At 45.8% G+C, this 17,600-nt stretch overlaps 1 protein-coding gene across 1 annotated transcript; it reads left to right on the top strand.

The window, feature by feature from the left end:
* The first annotated feature begins 1,879 nt into the window (after window positions 1-1,879).
* On the top strand, window positions 1,880-16,669 carry Aqp11 (aquaporin 11). Its single transcript, XM_021168375.2, has 3 exons — window positions 1,880-2,802; window positions 11,262-11,378; window positions 14,058-16,669. Exons 1-3 carry the CDS (start codon window positions 2,184-2,186, stop codon window positions 14,135-14,137), a joined length of 816 nt encoding a protein of 271 aa, XP_021024034.1. The 5' UTR covers window positions 1,880-2,183; the 3' UTR covers window positions 14,138-16,669.
* Window positions 16,670-17,600: the final 931 nt, after the last annotated feature.

The raw sequence follows: 17,600 nt of genomic DNA, 5'->3' as shown, positions 1-17,600 counted from the left end.
CCAAATAAATAATAATAAATAAACATAAATAAATGTTTCAGACTGTGTTCCCATTAGAAGACTTCCCCCCACCCTCACCCCCCAAGACAGGGTTTCTCGGTGTAGCCCTGGTTGTCCTGAAGCTCACTCTGTAGACCAGGCTGACCTCAAACTCAGAAATCTTTTAGCATGATCCAGCCCGGCTGTTTTCTTGTTTTACGGTGAATCTTGTCTGCATCAACTAATACGAGGTTCGAGTACTCCTCAATGCCAATAATGCAGCCGTCTATCCCTCTATCCCAATATTCACTTGCTCACACAGCCACACCGGAATCTGCCTGGCAAGTATCTGAACTTGAGGTTGGCGGACTGCGCCATCACCCTCCGCACCTTCTGGCCCTGGTATGCCATGGTTGGAAGTCACAAAGACCATCTAGGAGGAAGGTCGCCTCAGAAAGTGACTTCCAGAACTATTTCAATATTCCTTTTTTTTTTTTTTCTGTTTCTTTTTCCCCCCTTCCCTTTCGCTCCGGCCCCACTCGTGCCCATAGGTTTTTTTTTTTATTTGTTTTTCATTAAGGATGGTTGTGAGCCACCATGTGGTTGCTGGGATTTGCACTCATGACCTCCAGAAGAGCAGTCAGTGCTCTTAACCGCTGAGCCATCTCACCAGCACCTATTTTAATATTCTTATTTGGGATATCTATAAGACAAACTTCACAATAGATGTTAACTGTGCTGGAATACTTGACTCTCAGCTGGTGCAAGACTTCAGCTCCAAAAAAAAAAAAAAAAAAAAAAAAGGGCCGGGCGTGGTGGTGCACGCCTTTAATCCCAGCACTAGGGAGGCAGAGGCAGGCGGATTTCTGAGTTCCAGGCCAGCCTGGTCTACAAAGTGAGTTCCAAGACAGCCAAGGCTACACAGAGAAACCCTGTCTCAAAAAAACAAAAACAAAACAAAAAAAAGACTTCAGCTCCAGGCTTCCTTCCCATGGCCCCTCAAACTCCCTTCTTTCCATCCTGCCTCAGGTTGACCCAGGATTCTGGGAAGCCAACCAATCCAAGGGTTTCCTTCCCACACTGGAAGCCAATGAGAACAAGCAAACAATGTTTTCTTAGTATTTTAATATCTCATGATGAAGATAACATAAACAGTATAAACTTTGAGGTCTTCATGCCTAAACCACCACCTGCAGGCAAGGTGCTTCAGCAGGTAAAGGTGCCCAATTGAAGACTTGAGTTTGATCCCTGGGACCCACCTTGTGGAACACATGAGATTGGGCACAGCGACCCCCATATGTATGTGTGTGTGTGTGTGTATGTGTGTGTATATGTATATATATATGTGTGTATGCGTGTGTGTGTGTGTATGCACATATGTAAACATAAATAAGACAATTAGATAATTAAGCAAATGCATTCGATAAAAAATAAAACACAACATCCAAAGTTTGTAAATAGTGGCGATAGCTGGTTAAAAGTGTGAATATAATAAACGTCAATTTTACACGTAAAATGGATATATATTTTTCCCCCACACTTACGAAAAAAGTTCGAGCGTGGGTGAAGAAAACCAAAGCTCTAACACCTTGTCAAACCAGTCAAACCTCGGTTCTCACGCCCACTCCCAGTTGACCTCAGTTCCTTCCCTGAGGGTCACCTCCTCGCTCCTCAACCTCAGTTTCTCCGTTAGTAAAAAAGGGGTGGCTGTAAAGATGACCTCTGGGGCTCCGTGGAGTGTGTTTCCGGAGTGTGCAAAGATCAAGGCAGAGTTCCCAAGCCACGCTCCGATCGCCACAGGCTCTAGCACCAGCGTGGCGCGGTCTTAGGCTCGGGTCCGGCGCTGAGAGCCCAGAGCTCGGGCGCCACGCGCGTGCGCAGTGGTCTCGGGGCCCTGGCCCTGGGCTGAGGGAGGCGGCGGAAGGCGGGTGCGCGTGGGGCTCTGCTGACCGTTGTCCCCTCCGCCAGTGCCCAGGGACAGCTCCCTCGCCGCCTCCTTTCCCCCGCCCCCCTCCCCTCCCCGGCTCAGGTCACATCTGCACAGCGCAGCCGGGGAGGGGAGGAGCCCTCCAGCGCGGAACCGGGGCTCTCCACTCCGCCCGCCCCTGAGGGGCGTGGGAGGGCGGGGCCGCGGACTTCGGACTCCAGCCCCCGACGCTCCTCTGTCCCTGCCGCCCTCAGCCATCCCCAGCGGTGAGGGAGCCATGTCCGCGCTACTAGGGCTCCGGCCCGAGGTGCAGGACACCTGCATCTCGCTGGGGCTAATGCTGCTGTTCGTGCTGTTCGTGGGGCTGGCCCGCGTGATCGCCCGGCAACAGCTGCACAGGCCCGTGGTCCACGCCTTCGTCCTGGAGTTTCTAGCCACCTTCCAGCTCTGCTGCTGCACCCACGAGCTCCAAGTGCTGAGCGAGCAGGACTCTGCGCACCCCACCTGGACGCTGACACTGATCTACTTCTTTTCCTTGGTGCATGGCCTGACCCTGGTGGGCACAACTAGCAACCCGTGCGGCGTGATGATGCAGATGATTCTGGGGGGTATGTCCCCCGAGATGGGTGCCATGAGGTTGTTGGCTCAGCTGGTTAGCGCCCTGTGCAGCAGGTACTGTATAAGCGCCCTGTGGAGCCTGAGTCTGACCAAGTACCATTACGACGAGAGGATCTTAGCTTGCAGGAATCCCATCCACACCGACATGTCCAAAGCGATCATCATAGAGGCCATCTGCTCCTTTATTTTCCACAGCGCTCTACTGCACTTCCAGGAGGTCCGAACCAAGCTTCGCATCCACCTGCTGGCTGCACTCATCACCTTTTTGGCCTATGCAGGTTTGTTATTCCTACCAAACACTTGGCAGTCCGGAGCCTCTTATGACCCGAGGTTCTAAGTTCTTTACCGGTACATTTGAGCACCCCCTGCACCCTACCCTGGGCCACTTATTATTCTAACCACCTTGCAGTCTAGCAGTTGGAGCCAACATACAGATCTTCATTCAGTGCTGTTTTGAACACCCAGAGAAAGCAGACACTCCAGTGCCGAAACTAAGATCGTGGCAGATTACTGCCAAAGGCTTAAATAGCCCACAAAGGGATTGTTTTAATGTTAGAAAGGCAGCTTATCAGTTTCGGCTCTCATGCCAAGGTGGTATAGATTGCTTCTGACACTCTTACTGAGAAACGATCCGGTCAAAAAGTTCCTTCGAGCTTAAAGTGCACGATTGGTTAGTAGTTGGCCTTAAGGAGAAGCAGCTCTGTAGCTGCATTCACGTCCTACTTTTTTCCTACAAATTACTTATCATCTTCCTTATGTTGAGTTGCACGTGAACTTTTAAGTAGACTCCCATGAAAGGTGTGTTTCAAGTTTAAAATGTTCTTGTTTTGCTTTGTTTCTTCGAGACAGGGTTTCTCTGTGTAGCCCTGGCTGTCCTCGAACTCAGAAATCTGCCTGCCTCTGCCTCCCAAGTGCTGGGATTACAGGCGTGCGCCACCACAGCCCAGCTCAAGTTTAAAATGTTTTTAAAGATGCTCTTTAAAAACAATTCTCAGCTGGGTGTGGTGGCCCACGCCTGTAATCCCATCACTCAGGAAGCAGAGGAGGAGGATAAAGTTAAATTCGAGGTCAGACAATGCTAAATACTGAAACCCGGTCTAAGGAAAACAAAACAAAAACAAGGAAAAAAAAAAAACCCTCCAGAAGTCTTATTTACTTGTTTACCTTCACAAAGCTTAGCTGCAGTAGCAATTCAAAAATTGTTTAATGATAAAATGTGCCTTTTAAAAGATTGCCATTTAAAATAATGAAATACTTTTACTGGGATGATAGTGGAACTATAAAGAATGTTTTAGAGGCATGAATATAAATAAAGGACACCTAGTGACAGTCTTATTACTTCTTGTACTCATTAAAAGGGAAACCAAAGAAAAGAATTAAAAAAAAAAAAAAAAAAGGGAAACGGAGGGAAGCAGCTCCAGGGTAACCCTGCCTAGCACTGGGGTTCCGGGCTCAAGCCAGGGCACAGTAAACAAAACCCCTTGACTTCCAGTGTATGCTTGACTTCCTGGGGCAACATGAAAGACTTCACAAGTCTCTTTCCTTTGAATCTAGCATTGTTTTTTTAGTTGACACACAGAAAAACACATTGTGTGGGATAAGAGAAGTGGGCACGTGCTATCTGAGGGACCAGTGAGAGTTTCAGCTAAAGCAGAAACCCCGCTGTGCATGAGCAGTTCTACCACAGTAGAGTTCTGTGCTTGCCCACTAAAGCAGCCAAGACTTGCGCAGGTGATTCATGCCCTGCCCCCTCCCCCCCCATACTAGCACTGGACAGGTAGAGGCAAGAGGAATAAAGTCTTCTGCTACTGACTGGGTTTGGGTCAGCCTGGGCTACATGAGACCCAGTCTTTAAAAACAAGCACACAAAAAATAAAAATCTGAGATTGTTTTATAATTAAAAAGAACTTAAGGACACCTAGATCTTTCTCACTCCGAATTGCTCCTCCTGCCTCTGTTGAAGGTTGTGAAGTTGGTGTTCTTCCTGTACGTCCTGTACTTTTATGCTCTTAGCACCAAGTTATGATTCCATAAATAATGTATTTACTACTAGCTATTGGTGGGCTGGTGATGTAGTTCAATGATAGAGCTTTGAACACTTGCCTTTCTGCACATGGCCCTTGTGAGGGGTTAAAAACGTCTTTCAAAAGAGAACAAAAGTGACCCTTGGAGTTATTCCTAAGTAAGAGGCCAATGGAGAAGGTCTCTAGGATGTCCGTTTAAGGGTCTGAAGCTCAGCCAATTCCTTGACGTGAATACTCAGGGCTAAACCAATCTCTGATGCAGAGGTTCTCAACAATCTCTTTTCAAATCTCTGGAGTTTTAAAAAAATAGACCCATTCTGGTCTCACATCTAACTGCTCTGGGAAGGGGCGGAGGAAGTGTCAGAGTTTAAAGTTCTCCCCAGGCGATCCGATTATGAGACCGGTTTTGAACAATGCTCTAGAGTGGACCTGCTTTGGCTCCGGGTGCCTATTTAGATTGAAGTTAAACTTCAGCACTTCAGACTGTATGTGCTTTCCTCCGTCACTCCTCGCAGTACTGGAGCTGGTGGCTCCCGTATTGGTCAGGGCCAGAGACTGCAGGGGTGGAACCAAATATACACTGGTTATAAAGCTACATGAACTCACAATCTGTTACATATGAATTTTCACTGCCTTTCTGCCAATATAAAGGAGAGAAGAGTACTGCCTAGGTCCCTGTTATAGACCCAATCGCTTTGCTAAGGAATTCATGGGTTACCGTAATTCTCATAACTACCCAGGACAGGCACCTTCTTCTTCTTCCCATTTTAAGTAAAGCAAATAGCACTGGGGAATGGAGTGACCTGCCTCGGGCTGCAGCTAGGCTAGGCTGGAACCGTGGCTCACACTGCTGGGTATCAGTTTAACGATGTAATTATCAGCATTTCCATAGTGTGCACAGACTGCTTGGCTATAAAAGGGAGTAAAGTTCCGACATACACTACATGGATGAACATAATGTTAAGCAAAAGAAGCCTGGCTTTTTGTTTTGTTTTTCGAGACAGGGTTTCTCTGTAAAGCCCTGGCTGTCCTGGAACTCACTTTGTAGACCAGGCTGGCCTCAAACTCAGAAATCCTCCTGCCTCTGCCTCCCGAGTGCTGGGATTAAAGGTGTGCGCCACCACGCCCGGCTTAGAAGCCTGGCTTTAAAAAAAAAACAAAACCCAAAACAAATACTGTGTGACTCTGCTTCCAAGAAATACCTGTAACAGGCAAATTAAAAAACTGAGAAAGTAAATAGAAGTTACTCAGAGAGCAGGGGGGTGAGGGTAGACTGGGTGAGGGTGCATTATTGAGTAGGAATAGGTTTTGTGTTGGCAGCAGTGAAAAAAAAAGAACACATGAAAACTTAGGGTCAGGTGTGGTGGCTTAGTACTCAGGAAGCAATGGGGAGAGGATCAGAAATTCAGGTAAGCCTGGGCTATGTGGTGACTTTGAGGCCAGCCTAGGCTACACAAGATTATTTATGTTAATAAATAGGATGAAAAAGAAGACACTGGGGAAACGTTTAGGGGCTGGACCACTTTTGGGTAAAGTTGGTGCTGATGGCCACACAGCACTGTGAATACAAAAGAACAGCAAATGGCGTGCATGATGATGTGTGTGTATGAAAACTGAAAGCTTTTCATTATTACACAATTCTGTTGCCAATGACCCCTTAAGCCCTGGATTAAACAGGTTTCTAAGGTTAAGATCTTATAGAGACATCCCTTTGTCCTATGTAGTGTGAAACCCCAAGAGGAGGACATGGAATGGGTTTGGGGTCCTTTCTGTCTAGAGTCTGTAGCCTAAAAGAATGCACCTTGGAAATGGCTACTCCTGGACTTACCATTCCTGTTACTTTGCAGATAATAAGTCATGACTGTTCCAAAGATAATGGACTGCCTTGGACTGCTAGAGTGTCTGATAAGGATTTGAGCAACAGAGCGACAGGCTCATAGGAGTATGCATTCACTGCTTAGCACTCGTTTTTATGGGTGGAAACTAAGCCTATGGCTGGGTACACGCTAATCACGTGCTGTACCCAGCTCTGAAGGTTCATATATAAGCCGAGGCTACCTATTATGATACCAATTATAGACGCATTGGCTTTCCTAACAAAAGAAAAAAACTCTGGCTGGGCGTGGTGGTGCACACCTTTAATTTAATCCCAGCACTTGGGAGGCAGAGGCAGGTGGATTTCTAAGTTTGAGGCCAGCCTAGTCTACAAAGTGAGTTCCAGGACAGCCAGGGCTATACAGAGAAACCCTGTCTTGAACCCCCCTCCCTCCCCCCCAAAAAAAAAGAAAAAAGAGAAAAGCTCTGTAGCTAAGCAGAGTTAAGAACTATTTTTGAAGATGGAGTCTTCTCTTGCTTTGTCACTACCTAGGCTGCTTTCAAACTCAATTGATCCTTCCAAGCTTCTAGAGAAGTTAAATGTATTTATTTTGTATGTGTCTGTGGGGTGGGGGATGGGTGTGTATGCATGCTATAGCACACGTGTAGGGGTCTGAGGACAACTTTAGAGAGTCGAATATCCCTTCCACCATGTGTGTCCCTCAGACTAAACTCAAGTTGTCAAGCAAGTGGCTTCAGCTTCGGAGCCATCTTGCTGGCCCTACCTCTGCTCCCTGACCAGCTGGGATTGTTGAGCTATGAGCTATTAATGAAGACTATAAGCAAATCTTGCTTAATTTGGGCTTTGGGAGAATTTCTTCAGCAACCAAGGTGATTGAGCTGTGTGTTCATTTTCTATGCCTAATTAGATATTTTAGAATTAGATACTTTAGAATTAGATACTTTAGAATTAGATACTTTTTTAGAATGCCATTTTAAACATGTGAGTTGTCTTTATTGTTGTAAGGGTTCTCATGTGTAGAATTTTAAATTATATCTGTCTGTGACATAATGTCTTTGTCCACCTACAAACGAGAAGCTATGAGTAAAGGTCAGACATACTCTCCAGAACGTACACACTAGGACTCAGCACAGCAACACCCACACCAAGTAAGAAGTAAGGCTATTAGACGAGCCTCCCCTCCCCCTCTCTCCCTCTTCCGGCAATAGTCTGGAGGAATTGAAGTATTTGTTTACTTCATGCCCTTACTCCTTTTGGGTTTTTTGTTTTTTTTTTTTTTTTTTTTTTTTTTTCATCCACTATTGTTGGTGAGATTATTTGCCCCAAAAGAAAATGAACTAAGAGTATTGCACATGGTCTCATTTAAAATAGGAAATGGGGGCTGGAAAGATGGCTCAGTGGTTAAGAGCACTGGCTGCTCTTCCAGAAGTCCTGAGCTCAACTCCCAGTCACTCAGGGTGGTTCACCACCATCTCTAATTTGATCTGATGTCCTCTTCTGGCACGCAGGTGTGCACGCAGATAGAGCACTCACACATAAAGTAAAAAAATAAAACAGGAAATGGACACAATCACGAATTTACAAATAAAAATTAGTTTCAGGACTGGTGAGATTGCTCAGTGGTTAAAGTCCATTGCCACCAAGCCTTATGACCTGAGTTTGATCCCTGGGACCCATCTGGTGGAAGGGGACCTGAGTCCTAAAGTGTCCTCTGACCACCACATCCCCCTTACCATGAGATCAAACAAACCAACAACTAACTTAAACAAAGGTCCCAAACCTTTTGTTCTCCCGGTGTGATTTGGTGTTCAGGGGCCAGGTTGAGTCCTCAGTGTCCTTATCTTTAGGATGGACAGCACCATCTCAATGGGGACGAGGAACTGTGTTTCAGACTTGCAGGTTCTTCCTGCAACCGGGGAAAGGTGCTTTTGTCCTTATTCCTCTGCCCTGCAGTTTCCCACAGATCTCCTGTATAACACGGCCATTTCTGCAGGATTGCTAATCACACTCCATCTCCTGTAATCAGCAGTGCAGCCTGATGACAGCCCAACACAGCCAGCAGCACTCTGAGGAGGAATCCCCTCCCGGGGGAGTCCACACCTCAGGCAGCCGAGGATCCCTGCCCTCTCAGGGAGAGCTGGACTATGCTGGCTTCACAGGCATGCAGCACGTCCGGCTTTGCTTCTTAAACTCTTGAATTTTTCAGTTTTGCTTAATCCTTAGATAGACCTGCTGGTAAATGACACCATTTGTGAAATGGAGCTTAAGAGCCACAGAGTGAATGAGAGCACCCAAGCAGGACTGACTCCTGGGAAGCCCACATCTGTCCTAAGATTGCGCCCCGCCCTTTTCCTATAGGACTGTCGAAAATCAGAAGAAACCCACTGATTTTGCTTCATTTCTGCCTTTCATTTATTTATTGAACGCATAAGTAATAGCTTATGAAACCGAACCTAATAATTGTGTTCATGTAAGCATACAAAAGCACCACACCTGCTCTCTGTATCCTTTCTCATAGTTGTTTAGTGTTTATCTTAGAGATTTATGTTCATAAAAAATTCTCTAATTTCTTCAAAATAGTGCATGTTATCCCAAATAAGCTTGTCTACATCTTTCTGGACATTTCCTAGTTCCTTGCTATGACCTAACAGCATTATCTGTGCCTTCTTGCACATGAGAATCACTGTTATTCTAGGTCCACTGTTCTCAGCTGGGAACGTCTGGTGATATTTGAGGCTTTTTGATAGAAACAAAGTTGGCAAGGGGCAGGGCTACCAGCATCTAGTAGGTAGAGGCCAAAGATGTCACTAAATGTCTTAGAGAACACAGGGTAGCCTCTAACAACAAAGGATTATATAGTAAAACAGCAAAGTGCCCAGTTTGGGTTTTGAACACATAAGCCACACTTGATGTGGATTTCTGCTTTAGTTGTTATAGCTGTTGGTATGCAACAACCCATCTCCAAACTCTAAAAGTGGTAATAACTACTTATCATTTCCCATGATTCTTTGTGCTCTCTACTCAGTTGCTTGATGATTTGTGTGTGTGTGTGTGTGTGTGTGTGTGTGTGTGTGTGTGTGTGTTGGAGGTGCACGCGTGTTGTGGGGTGCATGTGTGAGGAACCCAGAGGATGTTGAATGTACTCCTTCATTTTGGGGTGAGATGGGCAAGCCCTCTGAGATCACTTGTATAGCTGCTTTGTTTCAGCTGGGGTCAAAAGAACCCTGGCTCACAGCTGGCTGCCAGCGCTTGTCACCTGGCATCTGGAGGACCCTGGTTCCCCCACATGGGGCCTCTCCTCCTGCAGCAGCTTAGACCACTACTTACAGGTTCAGGACATTGCTCCAAGAGAGCATTCAGTGAGGCTTCCACGTGACACCAGTTCAGAAGGCTGCATTCAGAACTCAGAACGACCTCTGACCTCTGCTGATCTTTGCCAATTCAAGTCACAGAGCCAACCCTGAGTTGAGGGACAAACATGGTGCTGTAGCAGTTCTCACGGGGCTCTGAAGAGCCCCGCATGCTGAGAGGGTTAGAGGGTTAGTAGACAAGCTTGAGTTTTATGATGTAATCGACTCCATGATGCTGGACATCTTCATATGCCACGGCCTGCACACTGAGGTAATGAAATCATGAGAGCTGTGGCTCAGGCCATGCCTAATAACTGTCCAGGGCACTTGTCTGATCATAAGCCATCATAACACTGCAAAGATCTGGGAGCCTTTATCTTTCTGCTCTTGGTGTTTAGTACAAGGCAACTCAATTTACTTTTTGTTTTCGTGGAACCAGAAATAGCCAGTTGCCAATCAGTTTTCTTGAACGCTAACTATGATAGCCAAGTCTCATTAGGTTTACCATTCCAAAAAGGCCATTCAAGACGGAGGGAATGTTCTCACATGGTGCCGTTAGTACTGCTGTGGCACGAGCAGTAACTGTGCTGTCAAGCTGGAAAGATAGAGAAAACAGCCACTGATAGTTTGGTCTCTCGTTCAATAGCTTCCTCTGAGCATTGCTCTGTTCTCAGCCTAGGAAATCTCACTAGGTAAACCAAGGAAAAGCTCTTAATTCCCAATTCTAGTTTACCGTTTTGTCAAGACAGTGAACATGCTACAGAAGTCTGTCAGCGTCAGACTCTACTGTGTGTGAAGCGTCCACTGGGAAGAACAGAAATGTCACTCACTGTCTTGGGGTACGTCCTGGGTATTTGCAAACACACTGCCACAACTCTGGGGTGTAGTGTTGATCAGTCATCCAGCCTTCCTTTCCCTGTGGGCTGTGTGGTCAGACCCATAAACCCCTAAGCAATGTTAAGCTGGAACATGAGTCCACCGTTGGGCTTTGTGCTTAATGTTCTTAATGTTGTTTATTTCTGTGTGTGCATATCCATGTATGTGCGTGAAGAAGGTAGAGGATGCTGACTGATCACTCTCCACCCTATTCCCTGCAGACAGGGTTTTTGCACCGAATCTGAAGCGAGCCATTCTGGCTAGGCAGGCTGGCCAGAGCTTCCAGGGTCCACCTGTCTCCACCCCCGCTTGTGCAGTTATGAGCTCATGCAGCGATAGCCATCTGGGGATCTGCACTCAGGTCTTCACACTGCAGCAGCAGCAGCAGCACCCTGGCCCTACAGGCCATCTCCCCAGCCCTCATTTCTTAACTTGTCTAACTGCTCTTTTGGGGATCTGCCATTCCGTTGCTTCTTAGGGACTCCGCTGATGAGCAGGGACCCAGTGGCAATGTGTTTTTGTCTATTTCACTTTCCACTTTAATTCAAAGGCGTGTGTGCACTCGAGGGTCCTGGGCCACTGTGCTGTGCTAGCTGCTTTGTTTCAGTCTTGCTTTCTTTGTAACGGACCTGTCTTGTCTTTGCTCACAGGAGGGAGCCTCACAGGAGCTTTGTTTAACCCAGCGCTGGCACTCTCTCTGCACTTCCCGTGCTTTGACGAACTCTTCTCTAAGTTTTTTGTAGTATACTGGCTTGCTCCTTCTGTAGGTAAGCATATTTCATTTACTACATCTGAAAGGTTATGGCTTTTAAAAACCTAATTTATGTAGAGTGTTATGCATGCAGTGCCTAGTGCCCCTGGATACCTTGGAACTGTTCTACAGATGGGTGTGAGCTGCTGTGTGGGTGCTGGGAATAGAAACCAATTTCTCTGAAGAGCAACCAGTGCTCATAACTGACAAGCCATCTCTCCAGCCCCCCAAATTAGATTATAAAATATTTTTTTTAATTAGGTATTTTCCTCAATTACATTTCCAATGCTATCCAAAAAGTCCCCAATACACTCCCCCCACCCAGTCCCCCACCCACCCACCCCCACCCCTTGGCCCTGGCATTCCCCTGTACTGGGGCATATAAAGTTGGCAAGTCCAATGGGCATCTCTTTCCAGTGATGGCCGACTAGGCCATCTTTTGATACAAATGCAGCTAGAGTCAAGAGCTCTGGGGTACTGGTTAGTTCATAATAATGATCCACCTATGGGGTTGCAGATCCCTTTAGCTCCTTGGGTACTTTCTCTAGCTCCTCCATTGGGGGCCCTGTGATCCATCCAATAGCTGACTGTGAGCATCCACTTCTGTGTTTGCTAGGCCCCGTATAAAATATTTTAAAATAAGACACACACAAAATTCACTATGTCAATGTCTAAAGCCAGAGAATATATAAAACAGGAAAAACGAAAGCAAAAAACACTTGGTTAACATGCTTAAAAGCATTTTAATTTTGTGCAGTGTGTCCTTTGAAGCCATGTGTGCATGGGTGCATTTTCCCATGTGTGCACAAGTAGAGGCTAGAGGGTGATTTTTACGTCTGTCACTCTCTATTTTGAAGACGGGGTCTCTCACTGGACATGGAGCTCTTCTGTTTAGTTAGACTGGCTAGCCGGCAAGCTGCAGTATCTATCCATCTCTGTCCCACTTCCACGTGCTGGGGTTACAAGGCGTATGCTGCCATGCCTGACTTTTACAAGGGTGCCAGGGACCCAAATTCAGGCCTTTATGCTTGTACATCGAGCACTCAATGAGCCAATTCCCCAGCTCCTGATGCTGTGTTTGAATCAGGGCTGCTGGTACAGCTTAGTGCCTGCCTGATAGGTGGGGACAGTGAAGGGTAATTATTTCCATCTACAATCTTAGCTGGGTCTGGTGTGCTACCTGAAATTCTAGTTACTTAGGAGGCTGAGGCAGGAGGATTACAAGTATAAGGCCTGCTTAGGCCACAAAGCAATTTTATTTGTATAAGGCAGGAGGATTACAAGTATAAGGCCTGCTTAGGCCACAAAGCAATTTTATTTGTATAAGGCCTGGACAACTTACTGAGTCCAGTATATGAGTCTAAAAGTATATAGCTAAAAAAGGGTTGAGGGAACGGGGATACAGCTTAGTGGTAGAAAACCTGCCTAGTAGCCGGGCGGTGGTGGCGCACACCTTTAATCCCAGTACTTGGGAGGCAGAGGCAGGCGGATTTCTGAGTTCGAGGCCAGCCTGGTCTACAGAGTGAGTTCCAGGACAGCCAGGGCTACACAGAGAAACCCTGTCTTGAAAAACAAAACAAAACAAAACAAACAAACAAACAAAAAAACCTGCCTAGCATTCACAAACTCTTGGGTTTTATTTCTAGTACCAAAATAATTACTACATAGTGAATTTAGACCAGCCTGTGGTATACGAGACTTACCTTAAAATAATAAATTCAATTGATCAAAATTTTTTTGCTAAGTAATTTCCCCTATGAATTTGTGAGTCCCAAACCAAATGTTATTTAATCCTTTAGGTCGCTTTTCCTATTTGTTAGAGAGCATCCTGTGCAACAGCTCTGTAGTCAATAGAGCCTCTAAATGACTCCCAAGTCCTATTCATAGTAATGCAGTCTAAATCAGGACAGGGCTGTGGCCCACTAAGTGCCTGCTTAGTATGCACGTCGCTGGAGGTTTTATCCCTGTATCAGAAAAAGAAAAATTCTCTTTTTACAGAGATCAGGTAACTATAATGACATGATACCAGTGTTTCTTGCTTTTATTTAGATATCAGCTAAATAAAAATTGGCAAAACATCTATATAATAAAAACAATTTATAAAAATTAAGAATGAAGATTTAGGTTTGGAGGTATTGTCACTCAGTGGTGACGGCTTGCCTAATTAATGCACACAGAGCCTGAACTTGAGTCACAGCATTGCAAAAATAACAAACACACAGGAAAGCACTATTAATATACACCTTTTTTTTTTTTTTACTATTCCATATTTAAAGTCCTAAGCACGGTTTTAGGTATTTTATGTGATACATCTGTAAAAGCCACTATGGTGGGACTCAGGAAGAGCAAGAGCCCCACGTGTGTCGATCGCTCTGGGCGAGCATGCTGCGACAGCTGTCAGGGTTTCCTCCCTCGGAGCCCCTCCTGCTCGCCAGAGATTTTTTTCCTTTCCTTAATCTCTGTGTGCTCCACTTTAAAACAACAAAAACCTCAAAATGCTGTGAGCTCCTGCCTCCCAAGCCACCTTTGAGGCATGGCAGAAGCCCTGCGACTTTACAGAACAAATGGGTTCTCTCCAAGTGAGGTGTCGGCCCCTGTGCTTCCTGAGAAGCAATGGTAATTCCTACCATCGAGGTCCTTGCCCTCCCGCCCTCCCTCTGGGCCTCGGTTTACTTTCCTGCGTTTTGTCTTCCAGGTGTGCTGATGATGATCCTTATGTTCAGTTTTTTCCTTCCATGGCTGCATAACAACCAAATGACCAATAAGAAAGAGTAACCACTCCCAAAGACTCAAACCAAGTCGCGGACGGCCAAGCGGGATGCGACAATCTGAGCAGCCTCCAAACTCTGGACTCATCCTGTTTCAGCTTTCTCTGTGGAAGGTGTCTTAATGTTTTTACTACCTGGACTTAAAATTACTGTGAAAGTGAGGTAGCCTGTATTTCTCAGTTAAGACTTGTTCTCGAGTGATGTATTAAATGCTGCTAGGAAAGGCTCATTCATTAAACATCTACAAATCCCAAGTCATTAGTAACTGTGATGAAAAAGAATGAGAAAATAAAGTGAAACGGGGGCGGGGCACTGGCTGGGCAGGACCAAGAAATTCTGTATCAAGGTTGCCTCTGAAGGAGGTGGGCTCCAGAGCTGGAGGGGCTTACTCGCAGGCTCCACAAGGTGCTTTCCAGCCACAGCTTCTTAGCGACAGGGTCAGTGGTGGCATCTTTTAACAGGAAACTTGTTTTGGGGAATACCTTTTATATCCACTAATCTTCAGCAGGTTTCCCACTGGTTTGACACGGGGTCTCCCTTGTAGCCTGGCTGGCCTCCATCCTTTGCCTCTGCCTCCCAAGAGCTGGGATTATAGGCAGGGATGCCCCACCACAACCAGGGGGGTTCTGCTTTGTTTTTATTTTGGAGTAAAGATACTTACAATGTAGCCCAGGCTGCCCTTGAACTCACATCTTCCAAGTGCTGGGATTGTAAGTGTGCATTGCTCCAACCTCCTCAGTCCTCCTATTAAATATATTCTAATACTTAAAATATTTAAGCAGACAATTTCAGTCAAACTGTCTTAATACACACACAGCCAGGATCTGGTCTTTTCATGTTCCCAACTGTACACCACAGCCACCTGGAGAAGCACGTAGGTGTTCTTTCTTTTTGTAATGATACCCTGAAAAGCTCAGGAACAGCTAATGATGTAATGAGGGAATGGATTCTACCCTCCATTTTACAAGGTGAGATGTGAGCGCAGGTGTGCTTTGAGACTCCCTGACACCGGGGGCAGATGCACGCTTCACACTTCCATGTCAGCAGCAAAATCCTTCTCAGTTATCAGTGACTGAGAGAGGGTCTGGAGAAAACATTCAAGTTTCTCAATTAAATTTTAAAACTCAGTATGTTCTCTTTTTCTTCTTTGTGTATGAGTGCATCTATGGGCACGTGTGTATACAGGACCCAAGGAGGCCACAACAGGGCACTGGGTCCCCTGTAGCTGGAGTTACAGGTGATCGTAAGCTGACGTGGGTGCTGGGAACCAAACTTAGATCTGTTGGAAGAGATCCTCGTCCTAACCACTGCGCTCTCTCTCCAGTCCTTACTTGTTAGTACCTTTTGAAACTTAAAAGGCCCTTTCTCCACTCCTTACTGAAGTCCACAGTTTGTTTAACTTTAATTTTACTTCATTATTCTGTGTGTAAAATGTATGGGTGCATGAATGTTACAGCATACAACAGAGGTCAGAGGACATCTCCATGGAGCAGGGTCTCTGTCTTTATTTGGGTTCTGGCAATGGAACTTGGTTGCCAGGCTTGGGTTGCAGTGCCTTAATCCCGCTAGGCCATCCTGCCAGCCTGAAGTCTAATTTCAAAAAATCCAGGCCACAATACTGGTTTTTTAAAAGGGGTTGGGGGTAGAGGATGAGAAATGTGTAAGAATGAACACTCAGTGGCTAAGCTGAGTAACATGCACTGCGTGGGGACAAGCTTACAGTCAGGTGACCAGAAGCTCTGCCGTGTACTATGTATCATAATAGTACTTAAGTGTGAGGCTTCAGAACTGTGACCCGATACATTTACAAAGCGCCCCCACCCCCAGGGATGTGTGCACCCCTAAACCTGCCTCCAAGTAAAATCCTTAAAAAAAAAAAAAAAACGTTCTTAACAAGAGAACTCAAAGGGCTGACGACACAGATAACGACTTTTAACAGAAGTCCGGCCTGCCTGTATTTAAAACAAGTTACTTTCACATTTTTTTTTAACACAAAAAATTCATATTTTCAGCTTCTTCAAATTTGAGGCCACAGTTCTATCCTCAAAACACTACCAAAAAACGACTTTAAACAACCCTTTGTCTTCCAAAGCGAAGCTGAGTTTTCTCTAGTTCCACGGCTTCCCATAGAACACAGCTTCTTACTCATTTCACTAACATGCATGCTTCGCCACTGTGAAGACGCCCACTCTCTGAACTCCCCCAGTGACTCAGAGTTTGTGTCCCCAGGTTCTGCTTGTCCTGCATCCCTCAGGGAGGCACTTTCCTCTCCTCTCATCTGTCCTCACTGCTGCGTGTTGCTTGTGTTCTTCTAAGATTATTATTATTATTTTAAGACTTTATTGAGAAGTATGTCACTGGGGTAGGTAGGTTCTGAGTACATAACCTAGCCCTGCTTGTTTTGCTCTGGTGTGCATCTGTGGTTAAAGATATAATCTGTCAGTTTTTGTTCCTGCCACCGTGTCTGCCACTTGTCATAACGGACTCTCGTCCTTCTGGAACCGTTAAGCCAAAATAAATAACTCTTTCCTCCAGTAAAGAAAGAAATTTAATGTGTATGTGTATATATGAATATATGCAGTATGTGCAGGTGCCTGGGGCCGGAAGAGGCCTGGTAATTATGTGTGTGTGTGAATATATGCAGTATGTGCAGGTGCCTGGGGCCGGAAGAGGCCTGGTAATTATGTGTGTGTGTGAATATATGCAGTATGTGCAGGTGCCTGGGGCCGGAAGAGGCCTGGTAATTATGTGTGTGTGTGAATATATGCAGTATGTGCAGGTGCCTGGGGCTGGAAGAGGCCTGGCGGATCACCTGGAGCTAGAGCTCCAGGCAGTTCTGAACTTGGGTCCTCTGAGAGAGCAGTATGTGCACTAACCACTGAACCACCTCTCCTACCTCTCCCTTTAAGATCTTAGTCCCTGCCTCTTTGTGGAGCAAACTCAAGTTGTGTCTTGGTAACTGAAACCCACAAAGGATCCTTCCAGTGTCTTGGCCTCTGAGTTCTGTGGCTGTCTCTTCTGATAGCTGTGTCTTTTGTTCTGCCCAAGTTCCACCTTAACTACAAGCTTGTCATTATTACCAGTAAACAAAATCTATGAGCTCAAATAATCTAAGCTCCATTTCTAACATCCTTCCAGCTCCCTCACTAGTCAGTCACTAGATGAGCCCCAGTGATCTCAAGTCCTCTCTTCTACTTATGGAGCTTAAGTCATATGGACAATCACTGTCACAAACGTGCCTGCTATATCCTTAGCTCCCTTCCCCTCTATCATCATAACACACGCTAAGCTAACTACAACCAAATCAAACGCAACTGTGTTTATTCTATTTGCAACAGAACACAATGTCCACTTATTTTTTAATGCCTATCCACCCATACACATATTTTAGCTTCACAGCTGCAGTAGATAATGTACATTTCTTTCTCATAAACCAGCATCTATGAATCCCTCCTGTGTGAACTAAACAG

Source organism: Mus caroli, chromosome 7 (assembly GCF_900094665.2).
Source record: "Mus caroli chromosome 7, CAROLI_EIJ_v1.1, whole genome shotgun sequence".
Classification (NCBI taxonomy): Eukaryota; Metazoa; Chordata; class Mammalia; order Rodentia; family Muridae; genus Mus; species Mus caroli.
Note: the sequence above shows the minus strand (reverse complement) of the source record. Positions and strands in the feature narration are given on the sequence as shown.